Below are 17,567 nucleotides of genomic sequence, written 5' to 3'. Positions count from 1 at the left end.
CACAATCATAGCCCTAATATTATGGGATTTGACATACCCTTCTAATATCAATCCTGCTTGAATATAAATGAAGGATATTCAGTCTGTTTCCAATTAGACAGCATATATTTCTTTTATTATATTTAACTATATATAAATATATCTGTCTATATGTGTTACATATAAAAAAGCAAACAATATACCTAACCTTTTTATGTTCTCCTTAGAAAACAGTGACCACAGCCTCTATGATTACAACAAAGACACTACCTCTCGTCTTGAAAGCAGCTGCAGCCATGCCTGCCTCCGTTATAGGACAGAGACCCACCATTGCAATGGTGACTGCCATCAACAACAACAACCAGAAAACTGTACTCAGCACAGACACGCAGAATACACCCGTCAACCTGCAGACATCAGGCAAAGTCACCAGTCCAGGAGCAGAGACCTTCCAAATACTGACTAAAAACACAGTAACTTTGGTAAGCCAAACAAAGCAGCATATTTGTAAACTTATGCAGTGGAATTGTGTTGTTAAAAATAAACAAGAAGCAATATGCCTTTCATTGTTAGCATGGCCAGAGATTGATAAAGGGGTATATCCAGTCCAGGAAGGTTAGAAGTTAAAACAAAGAAACAAAAAAAAAATCTTTTACTATATCATTTGACAATGGCTTGTTAGTTTCATAATTTCTTACTGGTCACTCCTTCTGGGTTAGTGCCAATAACTATCTCTCTCTGCTTCAACTCTTCTGGTCTTAGGAGTGCCACAGGGCTCTGTCTTTTTGCCTGTCCTGTTCAATTTATTTATTTATTCAGTCTCTTGGTCTCAGTCCATATTTTCTCACTGACGATGTAAGAATTTTCTATTGTACTGAAAGTGAATCACCTGATCTTACTTCATTTAAATGATTACCTCTCTAAGGTACCTGATTACTCTCTCATCATATGGTCCATAATCCCTCTAAATATCAAGCCCTATGATTAACTGGTTCTTCTACTGTCCCTAAAGTTTAACCAATTCTTATGGGACAGACGATACCCCTAACACCACACCTTATGACACTCGGCATTGCACTTGACTCTGAACTTTCATCTGAGGCCCACACTTTGTCCGTTGTAAAATTTGGTTTTTGTGCCGTTCATCGAATATCTTATTTCCTTCTTTGCTGACAAAAGAACATGCCCTGATACATGCTCTCATTTCCAGTAGGTTAGATTGTTGCAGTTCTCTACTCACTGTGACATACCAAAGAACTGTATGCCACTTACAGTTGGTCCGAAATACGGCCAATCAACTACTCCATTCTGTTCATCCTTAAGATCATGTCACCCTGCTTTTGCTGCAACATCACTGTCTCCCAGTGATCTTTTGGCTCAAGTTTAAAATTTTAGTCATGGATGTATGGAAAATCCAAGATGGCACCCTGAAGGAAGATGTTAGTAGTAGAGCTTGTCATCATGCCTAAAAAATGGAACGGGAGTACATAAGTAAATTAATGTTGCCATATTGGGACAGACCAAAGGTCCATCAAGCCTAGTATCCTGTTTCCAACAGTGGCCAATCCAGGTCGCAAGTACCTAACAAGATCCCAAAACAATACAATACATTTTATACTGCTTATCCTAGAAATAAGCAGTGGATCGCCCTTTTAGGTGCTGGACAGGTGATCGGTAGCTTGCCCCAGCCATGGTGTATTTAGGTTTATTTAAATTTGTTGAAATTAAGCGATGTCCCGGGCACTTGGCTGTGAATCTCCCATCTGCCGCGCAGCACCCCTGTGAGTTTGCTGCAGCGCACTGGGGTGCTACTGTGCACAGTTTGGGAAACACTGGCTTCCACTCCACTGATTATTTTATATACCTCTATCATATCTCCCCTCAGCTGTCTTTTCTCCAAGCTGAAGATCTCTAGCCATCCCCTTTATCATTTTTGTCGCCCTTCTGTGTACCTTTTCTAATTCCACTATATCTTTTTTGAGATTCGGTGACTAGAATTGCACACAGTATTCAAGGTACGGTCGCACCATGGAGCGATACAAAGGCATTATAACATCCTCGTTTTTATTTTCCATTTCTTTCCTAATAATGCCTAACATTCTATTTGCTTTCTTTGTCACCGCAGCACACTGAGCAGAGGGTTTGAAACTATTGTCAATGTGGTACCTTGCATCACATAGATATAGTTCAGGTTCCTCTTTCCCACATGCATCACTTTGCACTTGCTCACATTAAACATCATCTACCATTTGGATGCCCAGTCTCCCAGTCTCGTAAGGTCCTGTTTTAAATTTTCACAATCCTTTTGCGATTTAACAACTTTGAATAACTTTGTGTCGTCGGCAAAATTAATTACCTCACTAGTTATTCCCATATCTAGATCATTTATAAATATGTTAAAAAGCAGTGGTCCCAGCAGAGACCCCCTGCGGAACCCCACTATCAACCCTTCTCCATTGAGACTACTGACCATTTAACCCTACTCTCTGTTTTCTATCCTTTAACCAGTTTTTAGTCCACAATAGAACACTACCTCCTACCCCATGACCTTCCAATTTCTTCTGGAGTCTTTCATGAGGTACTTTGTCAAATGCCTTTTGAAAATCCAGATACACAATATCGACTGACTTACCTTTATCCACATATTTGTTCATCCCTTCAAAGAAATGTAGTAGATTGGTGAGCAAGATTTCCCTTCACTAAATCCATGTTGGCTTTGTCTCATTAATCCATGCTTATGTATATGCTCTGTAATATTTTTCTTTATAATAGTCTATACCATTTTGCCTGGCACCGACGTCAGGCTCACCAGTCTGTAATTTTCCGGTTCACCTCTGGAACCCTTTTTAAAAATCGGCGTTACATTGGCTACCCTCCAATCTTCCAGTATCATGCTTGATTTTAATAAATTACATATTACTAACAATACTTCTGCAAGTTCATTTTTCAATTCTGTCAATATTCTGGGATTTATACCATCCGGTTCTGGTGATTTGTTACTCTTCAATTTGTCAAATTGCCCCATTACAACTTCCAGGTTTACAGAGATTTAATTCAGTTTCTCTGGGCTCCTCTTCAGTAGTTCTTCCGGCTTTGTCTTCCCCGATTACCTGAACTATAGACGGCTTTGTGGTACAAGGAACACCATCTGAGGATGGTTTGTATGGATTGTCAGTAGAGAGTCGGTGCCTTTGACCCCCCTGAAACACAACACTTTGCTGACCCATGAGGCGTGAGTCCCTCCAGATAATCCAACAAGTGTGAGAGAAGGAGATGCTACATCAAGCTTAGTGCAGGTTTGTGACATCATTCCCCTTCTCTCCACAAGGAGTCTGAATACCACTTTACCAGTGGCCCTGGTGGAAGGAGACATGTTGCCATGTCGATTGCAGTGTGAAAGTATAAAGAACAATGTTTTGGAAGGTCCATCAGGGCTGAATGGACTCCCTGATGCCGTTCCAGGTAGAGCTGAAGCATGTATAGAGACTACTTCGTTTTTTAATTGGTAAAACGAACAGTGTTTACATTGGAAGAAATATAAAAATTGGTTGTTGCCCTTGGCGAAAACTTGTCACAGCAGGTACCACACAGCAGGGTTAAAATCTTCCTTTGAGGTAAAAGCAGAGAAACAGGAGGCCCAGATGTGGGTATTGCAAAATCATGTTGAGAAGTTGGAGTATGGGGTGGATAAAATGGAAATACTTGAGACCTATATTACCAAGGATAACTCTAATTTGGCAATTACATGTGAAAATTTGGAAAAAATGCAATGTAGGAATCTGCATTTGATAAAATTTCCAAGGGTTCCAGGAATTTCTACTGAGGATATGTTTAAGCAGTATATGACTGATCCATGTTCCACCTCATCCTGTCCTGCCAGTATCTAGGATTTGTTTTTTTGTTTGTTTGTTTGTTTGTTTTAGGGTTTTTTTTTACTTGTCACCTTTTAAGAAGAAGCCTGGTGAGAATGGTCACAACATCTTATCTTCAATTCCTAAGGACAGTTTTGATCTTACTGTCTTTCTGAACTCTTCCAGGGATGAGGCTTCAATCCCCTCTACACTTTTAGTAACAATGGCATTAAATTCTGACCAAGACTGGCTATTATGACCTTTTGTAAGATATAGAAGTTCTCTTTTGTATCATTGAATATTGAATGATGTGGTTAAAGTTACGCAGAAACTTCAAAAAAATTTTCTTTTAATGCATCCCAGAGTTTTGGCTCTCATGGCATTATTCTCTGAGGTTCCACTGATGGCAGTGCTCAGATCGATACCGGGACCTTTCAGGGTACCAGTTGAAGCTTGAGCAGGCAGTACCCCTTCTGACATCAGGGGAGGAAGCTTCTCAAGTCTGAGGGAAGGGCTGCACCTCAACGCTACAAGGAGCTTGGACATCGTTCTTCTAGATCAAGGCTGGCGCAGAACCAGACTCCTGATCCTCAAGAGTCTGACTGGGACTGCTCATGGGAATCAGATACAGATCCACATTACTTCTCGTTGGAAGAGTAGGAGTAGTCATATGGAATACCATCTGATCCCTCACCTCAAGAGAGACGGAAATCTCCTCCAGAAGCCCTTTCTTTCACTATTTTTGTCAGGGAGATGGCTGCTGCCATCCCATTTAAGTTGGAGATGGAGAAGAAGCCCAGGGCAGAGATGTTACCTGTCTTGGGCTATAAGTCTCCTCCTAAAGAAGGGATCAGTGTACCATTGCACCCTGTCCTTAAGGATGTACTGATGAGAAATTGAGAATTTCACCTCTGTGCAGATAGCACCCAAGAAGGTGGATATTCAGTATTGTAGTCAGAAGGCTCCCGGATTCGAGAAGGCCCAGTTGCCTCATCACTCTTTGGTAGTCGAATCAGCTCTCAAACGAGCTCTCGGTCTCATGCCTCTGCATTTCCAGGGAGAAAGGGAAGAACCTTAGACTCATTTGAGAGAAAACCTTTTCAGGCCTTGTTGCCCGCATGCATTCCTACCAGCTGTACATGAGCCTTTACTTTGGAGTCTCTAGTTAATAGTACGCTCACTCTGTTAAATGCCCGGACCCAACACAGAACCCCCCCCCCCCCCCCCCCCAATGGCAAGGCTGGTGTCCTAGTGCCCCCCTAAGACTCCCCCCCTGGTGAGTGACGGGGGAGCTGGAGTTCTGGTGGACCTCTAGGCCTCCTAACCCCCACCCCAACACAGAAAGTAATTCCTTGGTGGCCCAGTAGGCTACATACCCCCACCTGCCCTGGTGGCCTAGTGATCCCCCCCCCCCCCCCGTACCTTGTGGTAAGTAGTGCAAGCAGGGATCAGCACTCTCTCCTCCTCCCAGCACCGCTTCCAAAATGGCAGTTCCCTGCCCAGTGCTTCCAGTATCATATTCTGCCATTTGGCCTAATGCCTGCTCCCAGAGTTTTCACCAAGTGCCTGGCAGTAGTCACAGCATATCTACGCAGACTGGAAGTGTGTGTTTCCTTACCTGGATGATTGGCTGGTCAAGAACTCAACTCAGGAGGGGGCAAACAAGTCAATGCGGAAGACTATTCAGGTGGGGTTTGTCAGAAAATATTACAACTCCCATCTCATTCCAGTACGACAATTGGAGTATACAGGAGCCCTGCTAGATGCAGCGCAGGCTCAGACCTGCCTTCCTCTAGTGAAAGTGGTACCTTGGTAGTTCTTGCCTCGCAGGTCCGCAGCAGCTAGCAGGTTTCATCTCTGCAACTATTGAGACCGATGGGCCTCATGGCCTCCACAATGTATGTCACTCCTATGGCACGATTCCATTTGAGAACGACCCAGTGGACCTTAGCATTCCAGTGGTCTCAGGCCACAGGGAACCCAATGGATGTAATTTGTGTCCCTCTGGAATTTGCTCACACCCTTCTCTGGTGGATGATCTGGTACAGTTTGATTCTGGGACTTCCATTCCAAATTCCACCACATCAAAAGGTGTTGAATGACGGATGCATCAAACCTGGGTTGGGGAGCTCATATGGATGGGCTTCACATTCGGGGTCAGTGGTCCACTTAGGAGGTTCATCTTCAATCTCCTCAAGCTAAAGGCCATTTGGAATGCTCTAAAGGCTTTCAGAGATCGACTCCAAACCCACATAATCCAAATTCAAACAGACAGCCAGGTTGCAATGTTTTATGTGAACAAGCGGGGGGGGGGGGGGGGGTACGGGATCCTATCCCTTGTGTCCTTCACAGGATGAGCCTCCGTGTCATATACCTTCCGATCTAGATCAACTGTCTGGAGGATAGACTCAGCAGGATATTGCAACCGCACAAGTGGTGTCTCAACATGGGTGTAGCCTGAAAGATCTTTTGAGAATGGGGCACCCCCTCGGTTGATCTTTTTGCCATTCATCTCAATAGCAAGGTCTCTCAGTTCTGCTCCAGGCTCAGATCACATGGCAGATTAGCATCAGATGCCTTTCTCCTACATTGGGGAAGAGGACTTCTGTATGTGTATCCTCCTATACCTCTGATAGAGAAGACCTTGCTGACTCGGGCAAGACCGAGGCATCATGATCTTGTTTGCTTCTCATTAGCTGCAACAGATATGGTTTCCTCTCTTTTTTTTCTGGAGCTGTCTTCAGAAGATTGGTGGAGATTAGACCGTTTTCCAACTTTCCTCACGCTGAACGAGGGGTCCCTTCTGCATTCCATCCTTCAATCTCTGGCTTTCATGGCTTTGATGTTAAGAGCGTAGAACTCGAATCCCTTGTATTGCCTGAGGGTGACTCCCATGTCTTGCGGGCTTCTAGGAATATTCCACTAAGAGGTGTTACTCTTTTAAATGGAGAAGGTTTGCCATCTGGTATGAGGGCAAGGCCTTAGATCCCTTCCCTTGCCATACACAAAAACTTCTTGAGTACCTCCTTCACCTTTCTCAGTCTGATTTGAAAACCAACTCTGTAAGGGTTCATCTTAGTGCAATTTGTGCTTATCATTGGTGTGTAGGAGTTGAGTCCATCTCTGTACTCTTTAGTTGTTTGCTTTATGAGTGGCTTGTTAACAAAACCCCCTACCAAACCTCCAGTTGTGATATGCCATCTAAAGTTTATGACTGGGAAATTTGTGTTTTTAGTGGCGGTCACTTCAGCTCGCAGAATTGGTGAGCTCCAAGCTAGTAGCTCACCCACCGTATATTAAATTTCATCATAACAGTAGTCCTACATACGCACCCCAGGTTCTTTCCTAAGATCATGTCTGAGTTCCATCTTAGCCAGTCAGTTGTTTGGTTTTTTTTTTCCAATTTTAAATCTTTATTAAAGCTTCAGCAACAGTATAAGGACTTAACCCCTACATTTACGCAGATGATGTCATGATATACATCCCCTTCAAACACGACCCAATAGAAATCATCAACAAAACCAAACTCGGCCTGCAAATCATGAACACATGGGCAGATGCATTCCAACTGAAACTAAACGCGGAGAAAACACACCGTCTCATCCTCACATCCCAATACAATACCAACAAACCCAACAATATTAATATGCCAGACTACACCCTCCCTGTTTCTGACAACCTAAAAATTCTTGGAGTTACCATCGACCAAAACCTCACTCTAGAAACCCAATCGAAAAATACAACAAGGAAAATGTTCCAATCAATGTGGAAACTCAGACAAATAAAACCTTTCTTCCCGAGCGCAATATTCCGCAACTTGGTACAATCAATGGTACTAACCAGCTCATTTTCGAAAGTGATCGCTGGTCATTTTCCGACATAAATCGGGAGATGGCCGGCAACCTCGGAACAGGGGCCAAATTGGTATACTCGAAAGCCGCTTTTTTGGCAACATCGCCGCTTTCCTGTCGCGTCGCCGGCCAAAGTTCAAAGGGGCGTGTCGACGGCGAAGCGAAGGCGGGACATGGGCGTGGCTACCAGATGGCTGGCTTTCGGCGATAAGCAGTATATTGCCGGGTTTACTTGGTCCTTTTATTTTCACGACCAAGCCTCAAAAAGGTGCACCAAATGACCAGATGACCACTGGAGGGAATGGGGGATGACCTCCCCATACTCCCCCAGTGGTCACCAACCCCCTCCCATACTAAAAAATAAAACTAAAAACCTTTTTTGCCAGCCTCAAATTCCGTACCCACCTCCATGACAGCAGAATGTGTTGTATCCTCCGACAGCCTTTCCCTGGTTGCGATGTGGCTCTCGGGTGAGTGTGACACCTTTTCTGTTAGGTGCCCTGCAGAGTCACATTGGCAATGCATTGTGGTGGGTGTAGGGTACTGGGCTCTACTCCCATGGTGCTTTTCCCCCCTGCTAACTGGGTCAGAGTGTGCCCTGTTTTGTTTCCGGTAGTCCATGAGGTAGTGGCCAATTTTGTAAGCCAGTTTTAGATCCCTTTCATGTGTTAGCCACTGGCTGAAAGAGGGCATTGTACACCATTCTGCCAGCTCTGACCTACTGCTAATCTCAGTACCAGGAAGACTCTTTGCCAGTGGGGAACAACCTCTGATCTGCAGTTAACTGTGAGTAAACGTGCTTATTCAAATAAAGGACTTTTTCAAAGAGATTAGTCTTCAAGTGTCAACTGGTGTGCCAAGGTTATACAGCAGCAACAAGTCCTAGAGGCCTGCGTGTATGCAGGTCCCTGAAGCACGTTTAGTGGGTACCATAGTGCACTTAAGGCAGGTGGACCCAGACCCATCCCCCCTACCTGTAACACTTGTGCTGGTAATGGAAGCCCTCCAAAACCCACTGTACCCACATGTAGTTGCCCCCTTCACCCCTAAGAGCTTTGATAGTGTTGTACATTTGTGGGTAGTGGGTTCTGGTGGGGGGGGGGGTTGGGGGGCTCAGCACCCAAAGTAAGGGAGCTATGCATGTGGGAGGTTTTTCTGAAGTCCACCGCACTGACCCCTAGGGTGCCCAGCTGATGTCCTGGCATGTCAGGGGGACCAGTGCGCTACAAATACTGGCTCCTCCCACGACCAAATGCCTTGGATTTTGCCGGGTTAGAGGTGGCCGGCATTTTTTCCCATTATCGCTGAAAAACAAACCCGGCCATATCAAACCCGGCGAACTCTGGCATTTGGCCGGGCTAAACCGTATTATCGAAAAAAAATGGCCGGCCATCTTTTTCGATAATACGGTTCCGGCCAGCTGTAGTGCCGCTGCCAACATAGATCGCCGGCGATCTATTTGGCCGGCGACGTTCGATTATCCCCCTCCACGTCACCTAGACTATTGTAATGCAGTCTACGCAGGATGTAAAGAACAAATCATAAAGAAACTCCAAACCTCTCAAAACACCGCAGCCAGACTGATTTTTGGAAATACGAAAGCGCCAAACCCCTACGCGAAAAACTACATTGGCTCCCGATCAAAGAACGGATTGCCTTCAAAGTCTGTACCCTAGTGCATAAAATCATCTATGGTGAGACCCCGGGATACATGGCAGACCTCATTGACCTTCCAGCCAGAAACACTATAAGATCAACACGCACATACACCTACACCACCGAAGCTGCAAAAGAATTAAATACAAATCAACCTATGCATCCAGCTTTTCCTTTATAAGCATGCAATTAAGGAACGCACTACCAAAGAACGCACTACCAAACACCTTGAAAACAACACACGACCTATCAAACTTTCGGAAATCACTAAAAACTAACGTATTCAAAAAGGCATACCCAGATGACCCAACTTAAATGCTTCGATCCCGCAACACAATGAAAGTAAGACTCAAACTGATCACAACTCAACCCTTCCTCCTTATTCCCTGATGTGTCTATCCTACACAAACCTTCTACATTGTCACTCTGTATCTGCTATACCGGAACTGGCGATCGCCATCACAGTTATTATGTAAGCCACATTGAGCCTGCAAATAGGTGGGAAAATGTGGGATACAAATGCAATAAATAAATAATTATATGAATCTAATTTCTGGCTAACAACTTGATTTCTTGTCAAGATATTCCTGATGTTTGTATTCAAAATGAAATTAAAGTAAAATTTTAAAAAGTTGTAGTCATTGAATTTAAAAGTTTTGAAGACAGGACTACCTGCATTTTTTTGGCTCCTTAATTCCGCTCGTTTCTATACATCAACTCCATTCTTGTAATATTAAACTTTTATTAATGTGTCTTCCCTCACAAACTTGTTGAGAAGCCACTAGAGACTCTGTATTTTATATTCTTGAGCCTTTTTTGTAGAACTCCCTCCTTAAACATATTCATTTGGAACCTACTCTGCCTAGATTTAAGTCTGCTTTCAAAACTCTTTTCTTTCAATAAAGCATTTGTGGAAGGCTGTCTGTAGTTTGCTGTCTGTGGGGCAGCCAACACTCAGCATCTCTCCCTCTTTCTTTGCCGTCTTTATTATATTTTATGTTTTAAAAACATTTTACATATACATGAATTGCGGTGTATCAAGTATGTGAATAAACAATAAATAGTTTAAACTCCTTCCAGTGTTCTGACAAATGTTATCCCTATTGTATATGTTAGAATTATTTTCATAGGAAATGTATATGAATTGTTTTGATTTTTTTTCCACCTTTGTTAATCAAATTTATTTTTGTACAGCAGGTTCAGGCTGCCACCTCTCAGCCAATCAAGGTCCCCCAGTTTATTCCCCCTCCAAGACTTACACCTCGACCAACATTTCTTCCACAAGTGAGTTATTTGGCAGTAAACCTATCTATTTAGGATAATGTCAAGGTTCCTTAATAATACCTTATGTAACACTGCCCTTTCATGACTGCTGCTGATCTTTCCATCTTTTAGTAAAAAAAAAAAGAGTGTCTGGTGGTGGCTCATTAGGTAAATATTTTATTTTGATGCTTAGTAGAAACGCATGAATTGCTTCAAGAAGCCCTTCTCCTCACAAGTGAGCAGTGAGGATAGATCCTACATCTTTTATGGTAAATAAAATAACTACTACTACTACTACTACTATTTAACATTTCTAAAGCGCTACTAGGGTTACGCAGCGCTGTACAATTTAACATAAAGGACAGGCCCTGCTCAAAGAGCTTACAATCTAAAAATGTATGTCTGATGTTGTGGATTATGGTGGTGGGCAACAGACACCACCATAAGGGGAAATGATCAACATGGCCTACTGTTAAGTTGGGTTAAGGTCTCATTGCATAAAATGGACTCCTGAGCTAAAATAACCCGACTTAACAGTGGCCTACGCTGATAACTTCCTCCCTTTATGATCTCTTCTTGTCTCTTTTGAAATCTCTTCTATCTAAAATTTTAACCCTTTTTATTATTAATGTTTTATGTGAACCACTTTGATATGCTTAATTGAAGGGCAGTCTAGAATGTTAAATTAAACAAATACTTATTTTAAAAAACATAAGAAGAAATGTAAGGTAGATTTTGGTGTTTTTTTTTCTCTTTTGCAGGTTCGACCCAAACCAGTAGCCCAGAATAATATTCCTATTGCCCCAGCTCCTCCTCCAATGCTTGCAGCTCCTCAGCTGATCCAGCGGCCTGTTATGTTGACAACGAAGTTTACTCCCACCTCACAGAATTCCATTCACCCAGTGCGGATTGTGAATGGGCAGCCGGCCACCATAGCCAAAACGTTTCCTACGGCACAGCTCACCAGCATTGTTATTGCAGCCCCAGGAACTAGGCTTTCTGGACCTCAGACTCTACAGCTCAGCAAACCAAACCTTGAAAAGCAGGTATTGAGCGTATCTACCCACTTATCTCTTAACATTCAGCAAAGTAGTCATATTTTTCTCACCCTCTCATTTGCTGTAGTGGGTGCTTTGTTCTGCATATTCCCTGTCTTTTCACAGTTTTTACCTTAAGGGACTATATTTTTCATTTTTTGAGCTAATACAATATAAAAGGCAGTTGTCTGAACAGGTCTATGAAATAGGCCCATGCCTTTTATATAAAAAAAAAAAAGCAGAGAGTTTGTCAAATGAAAGGATAATTTAAAAAGACATTCAGAAGTCAATTTTCAGATAGATCTGTGTAGGTAATGGAGGGCAGAAAATCCCTCTTTGAAAATTGCCCATTTCTCCTCCATGATGAAAAATATCTCATGTTGTACATTTTCTTTTTCGTGACTACTGCATTGAGGGTGTCTTTTACTAAGCCGCACTCACGTTTTTAGCTCACGCTAAAATTGTGGGCATGCTAAACGTTAGAGACGCCCTTAGGAATGCATTGGCGTCTCTAACGTTTAGCGCGCCCACAATTTTAGCGCACATTAAAAACGTGAGTGCGCCTTAGTAAAAGACGCCCCCAGTGCTTTATGTGAGGCAGAAACCAAGTCAGTTCTTTATTCTGACATTGTAGAAGGAGATAAATCAAAGAATTTGGTGTACATACAGACCCATGATGCCGGTGATTTATGCTGACATGTAGTCCATGTTGGGTCAGAATAAACTTTTGCAACAGTGGTGGGCTTTGGAGTCCTTTCTCCTTCACCTGGTCGTCACCTCTCCTTTGTGTGCATTTTGTACTTGCAGGGAATAGTTCTCTTCTTTTCCATCTCATGTGGGTTTACATGCAGAAATCCCCCCCCCCCCTTGAAAATTGTCCTTTCTTCTCCATGGGGAAAACTATTGCACTTTGCACACAGTGTGGACAGTTTTTCCATGGGGAAAATGGCCAGTGCTAGGAGTGGGACCAGTGTACGCTGTTGGACGTGCCTTCAGGGGCTTCAATTTAAAATCTCTGCACTTTCTTCCTCCAGCTGTTTCCCTGCATACTTTTGCACTTGCAAATTATGGAAGAGAAAGCCTCCATGGATCATAGGTGCCCAGTCAATTTTTAAAAGGGAAGCATTGTGGGGAGTTTCCATTTCAAAATTCACTTGTGGCTCCTAGGAACTCTGCTGGCCCATTGAAAGCTCCACTTACAGTGCATAATTTTCACAGTCATTTACAAAAGTAAAGGTTGACTTTCATACACAAATTGGCTGTCTGAAAATTTTCCTTAATATAGCTAAAAATGCATATGTTATTCCACTACATGCATAATTTGAGTTGATTTTAGAGGAGGCATTTCCAGGGGCATATTTTGGGTGAGGCTGGAACATAATGCATGTAAATTGTATTCTTCATGGACAAGCAGGATATAATCACACACACACATGCATGATGTAATCCCTGATGCAGATCAGATCCCAGAGCCCAAAAGGCTGTGGAAAAACTCTGAGAATGTGTGTGCTCCTTTCTTTCTGACCATTGCTCCTCCCCTTCAGTCTACATCCATCCAATAATGCAGTATGGACTCACTCTCTCTCACTTCACTAATTTAAAAATGTGGTTTTCAGTGCCTGGAAGATGAATGTACTTCACATGAGGATATTTAGACCCAAGCGACTCAGTAAAAGTACTTGTAGTTCTTTATTTCTGCTTAAATGGGGGGGATGGGGGGTACTGAGACTCGCAACACCAAGGGGCTTAGACACAGTACCCCTGGGTCTCAAAGCCTGAAAGACAAATGTGCCTCCTACAATGGCATTCACACCCAATTGACTCAGTAACAGTATTTGTGGGGCTTTGTTCCTGCCTCAAATTGATAAGACTGCAATTCTGTGAGTATTGAAATGCTGCTTGAGAGAAGATACAATAGCCTGTTCATCCAGTGTTTGACTATCCAGCTTATAATCGAAAAAGAAATACGCCTATATTTCGACCCAAATTGGGAGATGGACGTTTTTCTCGCAAAGGCGCCCAAATCGGTATAATCGAAAGCCGATTTTGGGCGTTTCCAACTGCACTCCGTCGCGGAAACGAATAAAGTTGATGGGGGCGTGTCAGAGGCGTGGTGGAGGCGGGACTGGGGCGTGGTTATCAGCCAAGGAGAGATGGGCGTCTTTAGCTGATAATCGAAAAAAAAAAAAGGCGTTTTGACCGCGTTTTTGGGTCACTTTTTTTGGACCCTTTTTTCTCACGAACAAGTCCCAAAAAAGTGCCCCAACTGCCCAGATGACCACTGGAGGGAATTGGGGATGACCTCCCCAGACTCCCCCAGTGGTCACAAACCCCCTCCCACCAAAACAAAACCCACTTTAAAAACTTTTTTTCCAGCCTGTATGCCAGCCTCAAATGCCGTACCCACCTCCATGACAGCAGAATGTGTTCGATCCTGTCACAGCCTTTCCCTGGGTCAGATGTGGCTCTCGGGTGCAGTACAGGGTCGCATCAGCATTGCATTGTGGTGGGTGGAGGGTATTGGGCTCCATGATTTCATTAGCTTGTGTTACAGTCTCACGATGTTGGTAGTTGGTAGGCTCTTCTCCCATGGTGTGTTTCCCCCTGCCTACTGGGTCAGAGTGTGCCCTGTTGTGTTTCCTGTTGTAGTCCATGCGGTAGTGGACATTTTTGTAAGCCAGTTTTAGTTCCCTTTCCTGTGTTAGCCACGTTACAGAACTTAGTTCTTCCCGTGAATGTGGCTGAAAGAGGGCATTGTACAGCATTCTGCCAGCTCTGACCTACTGTACTGCTAATCTCAGTACCAGGGAGACTCGTTGCCAGTGGGGCACAACCTCTGATCTGCAGTTAACTGTGAGTAAACGCGGTTATTCCAATAAAGGACGTTTTCGGAGAGATTAGTCTTCAAGTGTCAACTGGTGTGCCAGTGTTATACAACAGCAACAAGTCCTAGAGGCCTGCGTGTGTGCAGGTCCCTGGAGCACTTTTAACGGGTACCGCAGTGCACTTCAGCCAGGTGGCCCCGGGCCCATTCCCCCCCCCCCCCCCACCTGTAACACTTGTGCTGGTAAATGGGAGGCCTCCAAAACCCACTGTACCCACAAGTATGTGCCCCCTTCACCCCTAAGAGCTATGGTAGTGTTGTACATTTGTGGGTTTTGGGGGAGGGGGGTTGGGTGCTCAGCACCCGTGTTAAGGGAGCTATGCATGTGGGAACGTTGTCTGAATTCCACCGCACTGACCTCTAGGGTGCCCTGTTGGTGTCCTGGCATGTCAGGGGGGCGAGTGTACTATGAATCGTGGCCCCTCCCACGACCAAATGGCTCGGATTAGGACGTTCTTGAGCTGGGCGTTTTTAGTTTCCATTATCGCTAAAAAAAACAAATGCCCAGCTCAAAAACGTCCATTTTTTCAAAAACACAGTTCGGCCCGCCACTTCACGGACCCGTTCTCGGAGATAAACGCTCATGGAGATAGGCGTTTGCGTTCGATTATGCCCTTCCACGAGTACTAATTTAGAGTGCCAGTGGGATCACAGTCCCTTGCCTGCAGACTGGTAAGGGTTTTTTCCAGTTGTAGAGCTCTATCAAATGCCTCCTTAGTGCCATCTAAGCACCAAGATAGTTCTCCTTGGGCTTCCTGCCTCTTTCTTTGTGGCTAGAAAGAGCTCTCCTTACTATTTAGAAACACAACCTTGAGGTGGCATGGCATGATGAAACCTTTTCCCCTTAAAAAAATTCTGAGATTCTAAACTAATATCCTTCCACCCATGATGGTATCAGAGAAAATAGCAGCAAATCTCGTAGATCAACCATCCTCTGCTTTCTTGTGTCGCACACTGGTGGAATTATGCTACTGAGCCTGCTATGTCAGATCAGAGTCTCTGTACTGCTAATTATTTTAGGAAAGGCTGCCATCCTTTATGCATCTATATCCAATCCAGGACAACTGAACCTTCACGAAGAGTGGCTCAGACATTGTTAGTGTCCCTCTAACTCCAGCGTTGTTGCTGGTAATGGTGGTAGAGAAATGATAGGAATAGGTGCTTGTCTTTTTACTCTGATTGCAGGTGGTACAGTAAGAGTTATAGTGACACACCTGCTGTGTTAGCATTACAATCTCAATGAAAAATGTCATGCAGCTCTGCATGAGAACTACCTATAACCTATAAAAAGGACCATGCCTAGTAGGCACAATGATAGGAACAAACTACAATATTAAGAGTAACACTGGGGAGGAATAGAAGCTCAGGATTCCCTAATGATGGTGTCATGCCTCAAACAGAGATTGACTGATGGTGAAGGGGTCTGCCTCATTTGTCATGCCGATGCCAGTATTTTCTAGTGGACTGCACAAAGACAGAAATTTTTTGCATTAGTTATACAGCAGGGCTTCATATGCCTGGGGATTATCTACACACACACACACAAAATGAGAAAATAAATAAATGAGTTAACAGGACTTAGGTTGATTGCCTTATGCTGAGTTGGACCTTGTACTTACTTCAACAATGCTCTCACCTCATTGTTTCTAAAGGGTTCCGAACTTAAATGCAAATGTTCAGAGTAAGCACAAGTGAATGTGGTGAACGGTGAGTCTGACGTCGGTGCCGGGCAAAATGGTAGAGACTATTATTAAGAACAAAATTACAGAGCATATTCAAAAGCATGGATTAATGAGACAAAGTCAACATGGATTTAGTGAAGGGAAATCTTGCCTCGCCAATCTACTACATTTCTTTGAAGGGGTGAACAAACATGTGGATAAAGGGGAGCCAGTTGATATTGTGTATCTGGATTTTCAGAAGGCGTTTGACAAAGTACCTCATGAAAGACTCCAGAGGAAATTGGAGAGTCATGGAATAGGAGGTAGTGTTCTATTGTGAATTAAAAACTGGTTAAAAGATAGAAAACAGAGAGTAGGGTTAAATGGTCAGTATTCTCCGTGGAGAAGGGTAGTTAGTGGGGTTCCCCAGGGCTCTGTGCTGGGACCGCTGCTTTTTAACATATTTATAAATGACCTAGAGATGGGAGTAACGAGTGAGGTAATTAAATTTGTTGATAACACAAAGTTATTCAAAGTCGTTAAATCTTGGGAGGATTGTGAAAAATTACAAACAGACCCTACAAGACTGGGAGAGTGGGCATCTAAATGGCAGATGACGTTTAATGTGAGCAAGCGCAAAGTGATGCATGTGGGAAAGAGGAACCCGAATTATAGCTACGTCATGCAGGGTTCCACGCAGGGGCGTATCTGAACTGCGGCGGTAGGGGGGGCCAGGGCCAGAGTGAGGGGGCACATTATAGCCCCCCCCCCTGCCGCCGCCGCCGCCATTGCCGATCCCCCTCCCCCCAGCCGCTGCCATTGCCAACCCTCCCCCTCCGTTGCTCGCCTACCTTTGCTGGCGGGGGACCCCAACCCCCGCTAGCCGAGGTCCGCGTCCTCCTGCCCCTGCCGGCTGCCTTTAAAGAATTCCGTCAGCTGGCGGGGGACCCCCAACCTCCGCCAGCCAAGCCGAGGTCCTTTCATTTTTCCACTGAAGCTGGCGCCGACGAAAGTTTCTTTTGAGTCTGACGTCGCTGCACGTTGTACGTGCAGGACGTCAGACTCAGAAACAGAATGAAGCTGTTTCTGAGTCTGACGTCCTGCACGTACAACGTGCAGCGACGTCAGACTCAAAAGAAACTTTCGTCGGCGCCAGCTTCAGTGGAAAAAGGAAAGGACCTCGGCTTGGCTGGCGGGGGTTGGGGGTCCCCCGCCAGCTGACGGAATTCTTTAAAGGCAGCCGGCAGGGGCAGGAGGACGCGGACCTCGGCTGGCGGGGGTTGGGGTCCCCCGCCAGCGAAGATAGGTGAGCAACGGAGGGGGAGGGTTGGCAGCGGTAGGGGGGTCCAGGGCGAAATCTGCGGGGGCCCAGGCCCCTGAGGCCC

The 17,567-nt window shown here is 44.5% G+C and overlaps 1 protein-coding gene across 3 annotated transcripts in view; it reads left to right on the top strand.

Moving 5' to 3' along the window:
- Positions 1-17,567, top strand: part of PHF21A (PHD finger protein 21A) — a 364,795-nt gene that overhangs the window by 248,976 nt on the left and 98,252 nt on the right. For 2 of the 3 annotated variants that reach the window (XM_030200845.1, XM_030200847.1), the window contains 3 exons: positions 207-461; positions 10,532-10,621; positions 11,362-11,646. In XM_030200845.1, the coding sequence (XP_030056705.1) occupies positions 207-461; positions 10,532-10,621; positions 11,362-11,646 (630 nt within the window). The remainder of the gene's footprint in view (positions 1-206; positions 462-10,531; positions 10,622-11,361; positions 11,647-17,567) is intronic. The other variant, XM_030200848.1, reaches the window with a different exon arrangement.

The sequence above is a fragment of the Microcaecilia unicolor genome, chromosome 4 (genome assembly GCF_901765095.1).
Source record: "Microcaecilia unicolor chromosome 4, aMicUni1.1, whole genome shotgun sequence".
In the NCBI taxonomy this organism is placed as follows: domain Eukaryota; kingdom Metazoa; phylum Chordata; class Amphibia; order Gymnophiona; family Siphonopidae; genus Microcaecilia; species Microcaecilia unicolor.
This window is presented reverse-complemented; position numbering and strand designations above follow the sequence as displayed.